The 13,768-nt window shown below is 33.6% G+C and overlaps 1 protein-coding gene across 1 annotated transcript; it reads left to right on the forward strand.

The window, feature by feature from the left end:
• Positions 1-322: 322 nt before the first annotated feature.
• Positions 323-12,596, forward strand: LOC117169209. The gene is made up of 2 exons (XM_033355457.1): positions 323-907; positions 12,384-12,596. The coding sequence occupies exons 1-2, from the start codon at positions 619-621 to the stop codon at positions 12,494-12,496; spliced, it is 402 nt and encodes a 133-aa protein (XP_033211348.1). The 5' UTR covers positions 323-618; the 3' UTR covers positions 12,497-12,596.
• The last annotated feature ends 1,172 nt before the right edge of the window (positions 12,597-13,768 follow it).

Genomic DNA, 13,768 nt, shown 5'->3' on the forward strand with positions numbered 1-13,768 from the left:
TGAACCATTTTTAATAGAAAATAAATAAAAACATACATATTTCATGAAATTGATATTATTATTCCAAATTTCAGCGAAAAGAAAAAAAAACTATAATCAAATCAAAAATTAAATTAAATTAATTTCCTTTTAATATCTCCAATTTAATACAGACGGCCCTGCTTTCAGAACACATTAGCATAATACGTTGGCCAAGAGAGAACTTTGGCGCGCGTTTTACCGCGCACATTTTCCACGCACCAATCGGATTTAAACTTAAAATCCATGGAAGGGACGACCTCGTGGTTGCAAACCGTTCTCCGGTGATATGCTCGAAGCAGAACACCACCGGCCTTCCTCAGACGAGGATCATCGAAAAGTGCTTTAGATCTTAACACCTATTTCGAAATATCGATCACGAGTTAAACAAGTACACGTGTCACTTCTACTTTTCGGTTCTCCATTTTTTTACCGCTTCTCCAGCAGCAGCTTTTCCCGCGAAGGCGCGTTTTTATTCAAAAATAAATAAAAAAACGCGCGAACAGTTCGGGAAGTTTGATCCGGTTGGCGGGACTTATTTTTTTGAACGTTTGTTCAAAATTTTCGGGAAGAGTAATTAAATAAAAAAAAGGAGGCAAAATGTTGGCGGCGGCGGCGAACGCGCGTTGCCATGAGTTGCACTTCACGGTTCTGCCCCCGGCGGTGAATAACAGAATATCTCGGTGCCTTTTCGGTTCTCCAAACCCCACGGATACCGCCAATCTTCTCAAAGATGCCCTGGAAGTGGAGCGAACGAGATTTCAATCCAGGTGGGGCGTGAATCCAACATCCGAAAATGATAAGGAAAATATGCTCACCAGGTACGAGAAGGTCGAGAGGTCACCAAGAAAAAGGAGCTTCCCCTACTTCAGACAATCCAATATGCATGGTAAGTGGAAATTTTCAAACAAAATTTTTCCTACCCTCACCGATTTTCGGTGTAATTTGTCGCCCTTTTTCAGCTTCGCTCGGAAATATTTTTGTTAAATTCGCCGAAATTCAGTTCGAACACCTGTTTATACTCTCACCGAATTTCGGTGCAGACGATAACCCTTTTTTTGAGTTCATCGGAACCAGTGACACCGAATTTCGATGCTTTTTTCCGGCTTCACTGGACTCAATATTTTTTCACACTCACCGAATTTCGGTGCAGACCATGACCTTTTTTTAATTTTTTCGACACTAGTGTTACACTCCCCGAATTTCCATGCTTCTTCCAGCTTCACTGGGCTCGTTTTTTTTTCAAGATCACCGAATTTCGGTGAACCTGGCCACAGAAAATTCTCAAATATCGAAGAGAATCTAAATCTCTGGTTATCAGTTTTTATCTTCCAAGGAAAAATAGGTTTGCCAAGGCGAGGGTAGCTCTGCTTATTCAAGTCTTAAATCCACGTGGCCTTACCGCGTCGCATCATCTCGAAAAACGTGCTTTGGCATTTTTTGATTTTTGAAAAAATACCGATTTTTCGGCAATTTTGGTTTTAGTTGCTAACTATTTTCAAAGTAATATAGTCAAATTGTTGAATTTTTAATATTTTAAGTGAAGAATTTGTTCTTTTAGAATTTATTTGTGTGGGAGGAAATGTTTCTTTATTTTGTGATTAATATAAGACTAAATTATTTTTGGGAACTTATTCTACTTTTCTAAATGTGTGAGATCAAATTTTTATGTAAATAATTCATTTATAATGGAATTTTTAAGTTTGAGCGTTTTCGCGCGCTTTCTGATGCAATGAGATTAATTTTGATTATGTTGTATAATTTTATAATATTTGATAAATAGTTCATTTTAAATTTTTTATAATTTAATCAATCAAGTTTTTCTGTGGAAGTGGGTTTCGCGCTTTTTTTGATGTAATGAGATTAATTTTGATAATATTAGAAACTTTCATAAAATTTGGTATATATTAAAGATTAGGTTAGAAAAGTATGTTATTATAAGAATTTGACATCTAAACAAATAGAATATATTATATATAAAAGATATGTCGATTTTTTAAAAGAAATTAATCTTTTAGGTAATTTCGAAATTTTCATTTTTGTCGAAATATTCCTACAAGATTCGAGAATTTTGTATTTACTAAAAAAAATCTGTTTGAATTCTCTAAATACCTATTTTTAATTATGTTTTGTAATTTATTTTTGAATTCTCTCGAATTCCTGTCGAAATTCACTTGAAATTCAATGAATTCAAGCGATCTTTTTGGATTTCATTTGAATTAAAAAAAATGATTTGAATTCATTTGGGCACACCGTGAATTAATTTATCTTGAATTTTTTTAAATACTCTGATTTTTTTTAAGTTATACTCAATTCAATGGATATTTTTTACATTTAAAGAAAGTGTTCAATTATTGAAGTCTTAAACTCAGCTCAAATTCTGAAGCATTTCATAACATTTCCTTGAATATTTCTCAATTTATTCCAAATACAATTAATTTAACAAATATTTTTAAATTCTTTATAATTTCTCTTGAATTATTACGAATTTAATCGAATTCTGCTCATTTCCCTTAAAATTCTCTAAATTCATAAATCACTAGAATTTTACTTCACTTTTTTAATATTTGTAAAATTTTCGTCGAATTCTTCTCATTTCTTTTGAATGTCTCTAAATCTACTCGAATATTATTTATTTTGTTTGTGTTTTCGGATATTTTTTGTAATTTATCTTGAATTTTACGTAATTCGATGGAAATTTTTCGATTAAAAAAAATTTTAATTATATTTAAAAAATTTCATCAGTCTCTTGAATTCCCTTGAATTATTCTAAATTCACTGCAATTATACTGAAGTAAGTGGAATATTCAGAATTTTTCAACTGCTGGATTGAATTTCATTGAATTCTGTTTCCGTTTCTCTTAATTTCTTCTAAAATAATTATAATTTTTATAAAAGTAAATTTTGTTAGTTTATCCTGAATTCTTTCAAATTTTCCTATAAATTTGATCGATTTTTTTTATCTTTTGAATTCGTTTTAAATTCACCCTTATTCTTATTAATTTATCCAGAATTCTTTAAAAAAATTGAATTCTCTTGATTTTTTTAACTCACTAAATTATTTTAAATTCTTCTAAATTCACTCAATTCTACTGAATTAAATGGATTTAAAAATAGCTTTTTTTAATTCACCCTGAAGTCTTTTAAAACTCACCTTCAGTTCGATTTTTTTTCAAAATTATCTTAAATTGTTATAAATTTTATCGAATTCTTGTTTACTTGGAATTTTCCTAAAATTTCGAATTCTAACTAATTTATAAAAAAAATAGTAACGTTATTCATAAACATTGGTCACTTTTAATTACTTTTAATCTATTTTCGGGTTAGAAAGTAGTCTTCAAAAATCTCACAGAACTTTAATATCTAATTATTTTGTTCCACAATCCAAAAATCATGGACAGAATATTTTGTTGCTCCAAACTGTAATTTTTTTTTAAAATCCTATTGAATAAGCAATATTTGAGTCAAGAACGTCACAATCCAAAAAGAGGTAAGAATGTCTCAAAAAAAATTCTAATCGCTTTCATTTAACTTCTTAACTTCCTGAAGACCATAAACCCTGTTTTTTTTCCTTTTGAAAACCCCTGAAGCCACACAAAAGCCTGTTGACAAAAGTCAGTAGTAGGGGTCCGAAATTGGTAAATCTTCTTTTCGTGAAGTTAAAGATCCGTCACTTCGTGGGCGAAGCTAATCATTAGAGCCGGCGGTGGTCACTTTTCAGGCCTTCTCAGAGGCACGCCGACCTGCTTCGTTTTGGCGGGAAATAGTCAACAAGTATCTGTTCGACGGGAAATCGTCATCAGGCGCAGGCGAGTCGCGTGGCCTGAACCTGTTTTTCTTTATATACCTTTGCCCTCTTTCCCTTTCCCATTCTCCCGGGTCCGCTCCCCCTTTTCTGTCTCTCAGGGCCCACGCTCAGGGCCCACCTTATCCCCTCCCCCTTCCAGTTTCTTTTCTCTCTTTTCGTTTCGCCGTACCGATTCTCGATACGGTCCCACCACTTCGCTTCTCGTCTTACGCTTCAAAATCCTAAGCCTTCGGTCAAGTAGCTACCGTTCCCATATGAAAACCTCATACCTATTTGAGCAAAAGACGCCACCAGGACATTTCAATAGATTTTTTTTTCTGGGCCTATTCAATCTTTCGAAAAATGAAACTGTTGAAATTTCATGCAAAAATGAATAGGCTTAAGGCAGTTGTGCCAAAAATAAGGTAAATGGAAAAAAAGTTTTCTGGGGGTTTAAGAATTAAAATGACAGGCCTCGGCCTCACGACAGTATTGACACTTTTTTTTAACGTTGGGACTTTTTTGATAGTATTTTGAAAAAAAATTACACTGATGTTACACTCCAAGTGCATTGTTACTAAATCGGTACCCTCGAAACGTAAACATATTGCGCGATATACTCAACTCAGGCATTGCGGACCTTTCTTTTTTAATTTTTCGCTAATTGAAATATTTTTTCACTTTGCCTTTAAACATATTTTCGAAATTCTTTGCTGATTGGGTTTCAACATTTTTTAACAAAATTTAAGAGAGATTTCATATTTCAAGCGATTAGACAGATTTTACAAGATTTAAACAAAATTTAAAGGGGTTTAAAAATTATATTCACGATATTAAGAATTGCAATAAACATCCTGTAGCTAACTAAATTACCATGTATATAGCATAGCAATAGAATTATCCTCTTTTGCAAAAGTTTATTTGCTACAGCTCGAAATTATCTTTTATCTTTTTTAAGTTGGAGAACATACAGCAAGCATGCATCTTGCAATAAGAATGTCGGAGCAAGAAGCAAATTATATTGAACAGCCATAAGAAACTCTGGTCAGAAATGACTCATGCTTGTGAATCATGCGAAGGGTTATGGGGAGTATACCTATGTATATCCCATATCTAAAGGGCCCTGACTCATCAGAGGGCACTTTCTATGAGCAGCCGGAACACGTTCGCATTCCCCGCATGTCTTGCAATAACTTTGCAATCATATTCTAACTCCAGATTTTTTACGAGATTTTTAAATTCCGAGGTTCCGATTCGCTGCGCCATCTGCGAGGGCCAATGGTTTCTTGGTTTCAAGATCAGTGGGTGATAGGGGCGCTGATAAAATCGGGGATTCCCTAGCAAGCGTCGCATCTAAATTAGGCGCATCCTGTGATTCACCCTGGAAAAATAAACCGGTGGGAACCCTTTCCAGATTTGGGAACTACAGTAGAAGAAAAATGAATAATCAATTAATTTTGTTTATTTAATTTTCTTATCGAATTCTACTCCTCGGTAAAGTCTGCGATTTTCAACTTTATTTTATGCGCTTCTATCCTGGGGCCGCTTCTCAAATTTCATATTTCCACAATGTAATACCACACATTTCAGTATCTCTTCTCACAATGACATCTTGAATTATAGGCAATGCACCTTCTATATTTTTATTGTTTATAAGCTCCTTTCAAGTTGCCTCATCATCAGAGACATTCCTCCTGCAACCACAGTACCACACACTCCAGTCGCACTCCTACAATGACATCCTGAATCATAATCGATGCGCCCTCTATATTTATATTCTATATTAGCGTCTCCTAAGTTGCCTTATGTGTTCGTTTATCTTAATCTGAAAATCTGTTCGCACTTATGGTTTCTGTAAATTCTCAATCTTTATTCGCGTTTGTTTAATTTTTTCTGGTTTTCTTTCTTAGCGATCCCTGACCTAAGTTTATTTTAAAGATTAGAAAGTAATAATCAGTATTGCATTCAGAAACTTTCGAAATTGTTTATTGGATATGATAAAAAATACAAGTTCTTTTAGATTTGATTGAAGGCAATACTGGTCCCTGAATCAAATTCCTAGTTTCCCAGTAAAGAAAAAAATATCTCAGGTAGTATTTGACGTGCGACCCTGAGGACCCGCATAAATGCAAAAGATTGATAAATTCTGAAGCCCACCCTCACAATAGAGGTGAGTCGAGGATTTTCTCTCGTTTCCACCATTGAAGGTGCATTCGATTGACAATATCTCGAGCGGAAAGTTAGTCCCAAGGCCCAGCCTGGTGTCCTGGACAGGTGCTGCACGGCCTTGTGAAGGTCCCGGGCTCGTATCGCGTGTGCATGTCCAGGGTGTCTGATTTAATCGTGGGAAAAGACGTTCGAGCGAGTCCAAGTAAAGGGCAAAGCAGGTGTCGCGAAAGGGCTCGTGCATTGTTTTGGTCGGTTGATTTCTAAGGGTCTGAACCCGTACTATTTATATGATATAAGTGCACCCAGCTGGGAACATTGTCAGACTTTGCTTCTTCGCGTGGGAGTTGAAGTAACTGCCCGGAAAGGATAAAACTGTCTACTTGGTCATTTTCGATGTCTTCAACCGTAAACTCTGTCATTTAGCACTCATTAAACTAGAATATGATTTATTACCGTTAGAATTTTTTCATGGGAACTATTCTCTGAGTACAGTCAGGGAATTTCTAAGAAAAATATAATTTTTGGCGAATATTATAAATTTAAAAAAAAACTATTGCGGGTTTATCGGTAATAACTGGGTATTACAAATAATTCGTTGGATAGACAGACAGATTGGCTAAATATTTACATATCAGTTTAAAACAAGCTTTTCCCTATTTTCCTCAGCACTGTTTATGTTTTTTTTTCATGCAATCCTAAGCCTGATCTGGGGAAAAAAGTTCCTTTACCTGGATCCGATCGGTTTTTCCTCATGGGACCAAAGCCCCTGTGTCCAAATTCCCGAGGGTCACATCAAATTTATTCACATTGTAAAAGTCAGACGTGCTGAAGAATAATGCATTGAAAATCTGTTTTCATTGGCACGGGAAAAAAAAAAACTTTCGAGTGTCAATCCACTGACTTTTGTGTCTGTGGGAACCGGACCGAGCGAAACGGATTTTCGAAAATATTCACGTGTGAGAAGATTTTTTCTTGAAAGGAAAATTATTTTGAAAAGCATAAAAATCGAGTGATCGATTTTAAGGCGATAAAATTATTTTTATAGACTTGGTTATCCCATGAGTTTAATGACTGAAAGCAGCAGCTTGAGGGCAATTTTCGAAATGGGTTGAAGAAGTTATACCCGCCAATATTTTTTTGAAGGTACTTTTATCGCGTTTTTAATGTGGCTGGACTTATAGGGGCAAAAAGCGTAAAAAATTTTTGAAATGGCTTCCTCGGGATATACGTTTCTTTCGATTATGGTCAGGAGCTTGACCCTAATATGCACTCTCTCACGCGTAAAAATAATGTTCGATGATTGTTTCACGCAAATCGTCCTGTAAAGATCTTTACTGAAGAGAGATTACGATTTCTCGAAGTGCATTCTCTCGCTGAGTCAGTCAGTCGTAAAAATTTAACTTCTCTCGCAAACGTTGGATTTTATGCGGATTCCTCGAATATGCCAGTATCCCAGTATACCAGTTTTTTAAGTTCGAAAGCCAATAATTAGGTCCCATGAATATCAACGGTTTGTTTTCATGCCCACACATTTCACATAAATGAAGATTGGAAAATCACGGTCTGAAAGTTATTCTTGTAATTACAAGTGATTTCTTGTTTACCCCTTAATTATGGAAGATACTCTGTTGGTTGAGCGAACTATTAAAAACTTAGAACATCTACTTTCTTGGCCTGGTACTTCCCAGATTTCTCTTTATTGCTTTGTTCCAAAAGGATGTGGCAGTGACGAATTCTAACTTTTGTCCACTGTAGAGACTCGCGGCTCATAATTTTTATTTGGTTCTAGTCAGTAAATTTTTCAAGCCACAAATAAATTTCGCTTCGGGTGTTTCTTCGACTTCGCGTCCCCATTGCATCTCTTTTTCTTAGTTGCCTTTTGCGCAGAACATTTACACGAAGAAAGGACGAGAATTTTATCGATTTTGATATTTCTTCTTCTTTATTCTCACCCCAGCGACTCACGATGCATAAATCGACGGCGAATAAAGAGAACCGATCTCGATTCACGCTATCGCTTCTTAAAGTGAAAGATGTACATTGTCATGTTCGAGACAGGACGAATGGAAAAACTTGCTGGTTGTGTAGAGGTGGTTTTGTTGGCATGGTGGAGGGCTGTTGGCAATAGGGCACGACTTTCCAGACAAAAAACATATAATACAGAAAAGAAAAAGAATTTCGTATGCTTTCGTGGTGGTAGTTTGATGTCGAAAGAGCGCGACTTTATTCACAAAGGAACCGAGAAGAAAAGCTTAGGTGCCTCCTTTATAGAATGTCCAATCTCACGAAGGATTTTCATCCACACAGACAGGTAGACAGTTTGCAGACGAGCCCTGCCTTGTCCCGCTGGGTCGCATCTGCACTTTTCAAGGATGAAATATATAATTTATTCTTTAAAAATCAAGAATAAGGGAAGGTTTCTCAAGTATGGACAGAATTAACCTTTAAAAGAAAGGAAATTTCCCTCAAAAGTTTTCTCTTCTTTTCAAAAGAGAGGTTTCGAAATTGTTGGACATAAAATATGAAGCTATTAATAACTTGTAAGATATGTTGCCTCTTATGGGCAAGATTATCTTCTGAAGAGATGGTCTTGGTACTCTCCTTTGAAGGAGTAAGGAAACAGATGTTCTCGGGGAATCTCGTCTAATTAGCCGTAGATCATTCACGAAGCCAGTTTCGCGCGCCATATGGCGTGCACCGTTGGCGATTCGCGAAGAACGAAATAAAAGATTTTTCAGAGAGTACAACATATGGTTATGGTCACTTGAGAATATAGAAGGCCTTACAAGTTTAGATCACCAAATTACTAACAAGAATAATTTTAAATAATTCTTTCGGAGCTCTTTTCATTGTAAAGAATTTGGGGTGACAGCGGTGGGATGCGTCTAACTATTTGTTTTTTCATTTTAAGTTACAATGACAATAACAAATGTTAAAATATCTTGAAGAGTTCATATCGTCATGTTCTTTTAAACTCTAGTCATTGTAAGGATTAGATGGTGGCAGAGGCGGGATAAAAAATGGTCATTTACACCATCTAGATTTAATTTCCAACTTCAGTTAGCAGTTCTCGCAATCTTCGCGCTGGTCAGTTAAATCTGCTCTTTTTGCGTCTCTTAATTTCTTTTTTGCCCTTTCGCGGACCGGTTGAGAGGTTCTGGCGATCGGAGAAGGCGAAATCTGCAAGATTGCCTCTGGCTGTGCTAAACCGCACCTGTCATGTGTCGCAGTGAAAATAAAAAGGGACCCAGGGAGCCATAAGAAAGAGGGTTGGGGGAGCCAAGAGGGAAGATGGAAACAGCCAAGCCAGGAGAAAAGGGCAGGGCTCAGGTGCTACCTGACCAAAAATAAGGGTGGGACCCTCGATCTCGGAGACGCAGTTTTGTGGGGCGCCCTTTGTTGTGGAGATTTCGTATTTTCGTCAGCGCAGGTTACCTACAACGCAATAAGAATAAGCTGACCTTCTCTCTTTACATAAAAGGGCTTGTCTCTTAAAATTGAAAAAATTTGCGCCCATGTACTTGTTATTATAAGGTCTCTACATCGGTTTTTGTAAATCTTGAATGCATGTTCCGGAAGATAAATAAATTTCTAAGCGTGGATCAAGAAGCTGGACAAATATTAGCCTGCAAGGTTCCTTCTTTGAGAGTGGAAAATGTGTTCTTTTTTTTTTAGAGAAAAGGATTATTTTAAAAGAAAGGGAAAGGAGGAGGTTTAAAGATTAATGATTTGGTCTATAGTGAAATTGCTTTTAAATGGCCTTTCTGGTTTTTATCAACCCCCTGGCGGTTAGAAGGGGCCATCCAACGACTTGGACGACCTTGCTATTCATTCTTAATTCAGTTGGCACCCCATGTACTTATGGGCACATGTCTTATTGTCTGCGACTTGACCTTGTTTTGAGCCCTTCCTTGTTTTGATCTTGTTTTGAATTCTTATTGCGTAATTTGTTACGTGCGCATTTGTACAGCAGTTTTATTCCATTGGTAAACAAAACAAAAAGTTACTAAGAAATATATTAGGGAATAAGAAAATACAACTATTCTTGATTGAGAGTTAATTCTTTAAAGAGAATCTTCATCTTTTCCGGATTAAAAATTAAACTATTTTGTTGAGAGTTTATCTGTTTTGGTAGAAAAATCGTCTTTTTTGGTTGGCTATTAGGTTAAAAATTCAATTTTTTTGCTGAAAATTTCTTCATTGTGAAATGTTTTCTAAAGCCTTCGATTTTTTAGGTTTAAACACTTAACTTTTTGTTGAAAATTCGTCTTTTTGGGATTTGAGTTGAAAATGAAACATTTTTTGGTTAAAGTTGAATTTTTATTGTTTTAAAATTCAACTATTTGGTTCAACATTTAACTAATTTTTTGAAAATTCGTTTCGTTTGCTTGAAAATGCAACTATTCTTTTCGCTATTAAAAATTGATTGTTTTTTAAAACATTTGATTTTTCAGGACAAAAACTCAACTCTTTTGTGGAAAATTCATTTTTGTTGGTTGAAAGTTCAACTATATTTTGTTCGAAATTTTGTCTTCAACTCTTATGTTGAAAGTTCGTTTTTTTTTTGTTGAAAATTAATTTTTTAACTGGAATTGTAACTTCAATTTTCGGTAGAAAATTATTCTTGCTAAATTCATATTTTTTGTTGAAAATTGAACTTTTGTTAGAAAAACTATAGAAAACTAATATTTTGGCGTGAAAATTCAAAAGTTTGGTTGAAAAGTTGTCCTTTTTTGGATGCATTGCACTATTTTTTAATAATAATAAAAAAAAATTTGTTTAAACGTCAACTATTCAATTTTCTTGTTGAGAAGTATTATTTCTTGTTGAAAAATTCGACTACTTCATTTATTAGAAATTAATTTTTGTTGTTGAAAGTTTATCATTGGTGCTAAAAATTTAACTGTTTTAGGAAAAATAATTTTTTTTTAGTTGAAATTTAATGTATTTAATAACAAATTTAATTATTTCAGTTTTTTGTATAAAATTGATTCTTTTTATTCAAAATTAATCTCTTTGGTAGAAAATCTATTATAAGTTAAAAGTCAAACTATTGTTTTAAAAATTAATTTTTAAACTGAAAATGTAACTTCAAATTTTGGTAAAGAAATTCTACTTTTTTGTTGGAAAATTATTCTGGTTAAATTCATATTTTTGGTATAAAAAATTCAACTATTCTGTTGGTTTTTTTGGTAGAAAATTAAATTTTTCATTGAAAAGATTTTTTTTCTTCTGAAAATTCCTCTTTTTTTGTACAAAACTAATAATTTGGTTTAAAATTCATCTTTTTGGTTAAAAATTCACCTTGGCTTGAAAAATAAAAAAATTGGTTGTGAAGTCGTCCTTTCTTGAATGCATTTGACTATTTTTGAATGAATTAAAAATCTTTTTTTGTTTAAATATCTACTATTAAGTTTTTTGTTCGAAAGTTCTCTTGTTGAAAAATTCGACTACTTACCTAAAAATTGAACTACTTTGTCAAAAAATAATTTTAGTTGAAAATTGTACTATTTAGGGGAAAATTAGTTGTTTTTTTTTGTTGAAACTTAATTTTTTTAATCAAAAATTTATTTATTCCAGTTTTGGTTCAAAATTGATCCTTTTTTATTGAAAATTCTTCTTTTGGAAAGAAAAATCAATTGTGAAATTCGTCTCTTTTGGATAGAAAACTAGTTTAAAATTAATCTTTTTGGTTAAAAATTAACCTTTTTCACTTAAAAAGTCATAATTTTTGTTGAAAAGTCGTTCTTTTTGAATGCATTGCACTATTTTTTAATTATTTGTTTGAATATGAACTACTACGTTTTTTTAGAAGTCCTCTTATTCAAAAATTCAACTACTTGGCTCAAAAGTGAACTACTTTGTTAAAACTTAATTTTCTTTCTTGAAAGATAATTTAAGCTAAAAATTGAACTATTTAGGGGAAAAATCGTTTTTTCTGTTGAAACTTATTTTTTTTTTTTAATTGAAAATTTAATTATTCCAGTTTTGGTTAACAATTGATCTTTTTTTGGTGAAAATTAAATGTTTTCGTTGAAAATTCGTCTTTTTAGCAGAAACTTCAACTATTAGTTAAAAATCGAACTATTTTGTTAAAAATTAATTTTTGTTGAAGATTCATAATTTTAGTTAAAAGTTTAACGATTTTGTTCAAGATTGGTCCTTCTCGTTCGAAACTTAACAATTTAATTATAAATTGATCTATTTTATTGAAAATACAATATGTCTACTCGAAATATTAATAATTTGAATCCTTTTAATTTAAATTTAATATTACTACACAAATTAATTTTTATTTAAAATAATTATTTCCCTTTTTCTAAACTCTCCCCCCCCCCCCCCCCCCCCCCTCCCATTTTCCCGGTTTTATATAACAAGTTTAATAAATAAGTTTTTTTTCTGATTACAGAATATTGGAGACCTCGCAAGGCCCATGAGATGCACAAAAAATCGAATAACATTTTGGAGGCGACGCACTATAATCAGCAAAATCCGGATAAGAAGCCGCAACCAATAAACTAAAGAATAATGCATTCGAGTATAAGAGAACTTATGATCGACTGATATTTCTCGAAGTATTTCGCGATTTGTGTTACGTTCGAAAAAAAAGCTTGTATATTTATTTTTTTGGCCGTGTCTGCGAGCACCGAAAGTCGGTGCTCTGGGAGGGGGGGGGGGGGGGGGGGGGGGGGGGGGGGGGGGGGGGGGGGGGGGGTGAAAATGGAAAGGGATTTTCACTGAAATTCAGTGAGCCTAGTTATATTTTCACTTTAATACTGTTATATTGTTGCTATTATTCACGTTCTTTGCATTTTTATTGCTACCGCTAATAGTGCTAATAGTATTAATGTTGAACAATCTATCTATTTTGTAAATAATTTCACGTGATTATGGAGGTTTGGGTGGACAATCGTGGAACTGATATCATTGATAGTTTCTCTGCAACATTGTTTTTTTTTTTAATTCGTATTTTGAGGTGAACAAAGTTTTGTATTTCAAGTACAAATCTGACGAATTTTGAATTTATCGACTAAATTCGTAAAGTGAAGATTCCGAAATTTGGTTTTCTTTTAATAAGAAAACTCTAGATGATTTCCGTGAATCAATTATATTGGTCTAAAGGATGAATTTTACAAAAATCGACTAATTTCATTTATTCTATTGATTAAAAGATTTGGTGGATGAATTTACTTTTATTATTTGATTTTATTTTTGATTTTTGATTTACTTTTTGTGCACTGGAAAGGCTAGTGACAATGTGTGAGAAATGGTGGGAAAAATGAAATGTTGTTTCGATTGTGACGAGACAAATGAAAAAAATTCTTTCGTGATGATCGAAACCAAAAAGTAGTTTGTTTTAAGTCTTCTCATATGATTTAACACGATGTCCGTTAGAAGCCTGAAACTGTTGATTCCTTGTTGGAACGACAACGATGCAGCGCCTCCAAAGAGTAACTTCTAATTCTAAAATTAAGTCTTCGTATTCAAAGGAGCGAGACGTGGCAAGTCCTATGATTGTATATCTGAAACTAGACTTAAGGAAAATTCTAGTCATCTAGATATTTAAGAATAATAAATGATTCCTATTTCTTAAATCTCTTTTTTTATTTACACCCTTTTTCCATTCCATAATTTAGGTACACTGTAAAAAAATTGAGCTGGGACAGGGATATTATTCCTTATTATAGCCTTACAGTCAATTTTGTCAATATATTTATTTATATATTGCTGCTCTGTGAAAAAAATTTAAAAAAAGAAAACCACAATTCTATTAAAAATTAATTGCTGAGAATT

This window comes from Belonocnema kinseyi, chromosome 3 (genome assembly GCF_010883055.1).
Source record: "Belonocnema kinseyi isolate 2016_QV_RU_SX_M_011 chromosome 3, B_treatae_v1, whole genome shotgun sequence".
Lineage (NCBI taxonomy): Eukaryota > Metazoa > Arthropoda > Insecta > Hymenoptera > Cynipidae > Belonocnema > Belonocnema kinseyi.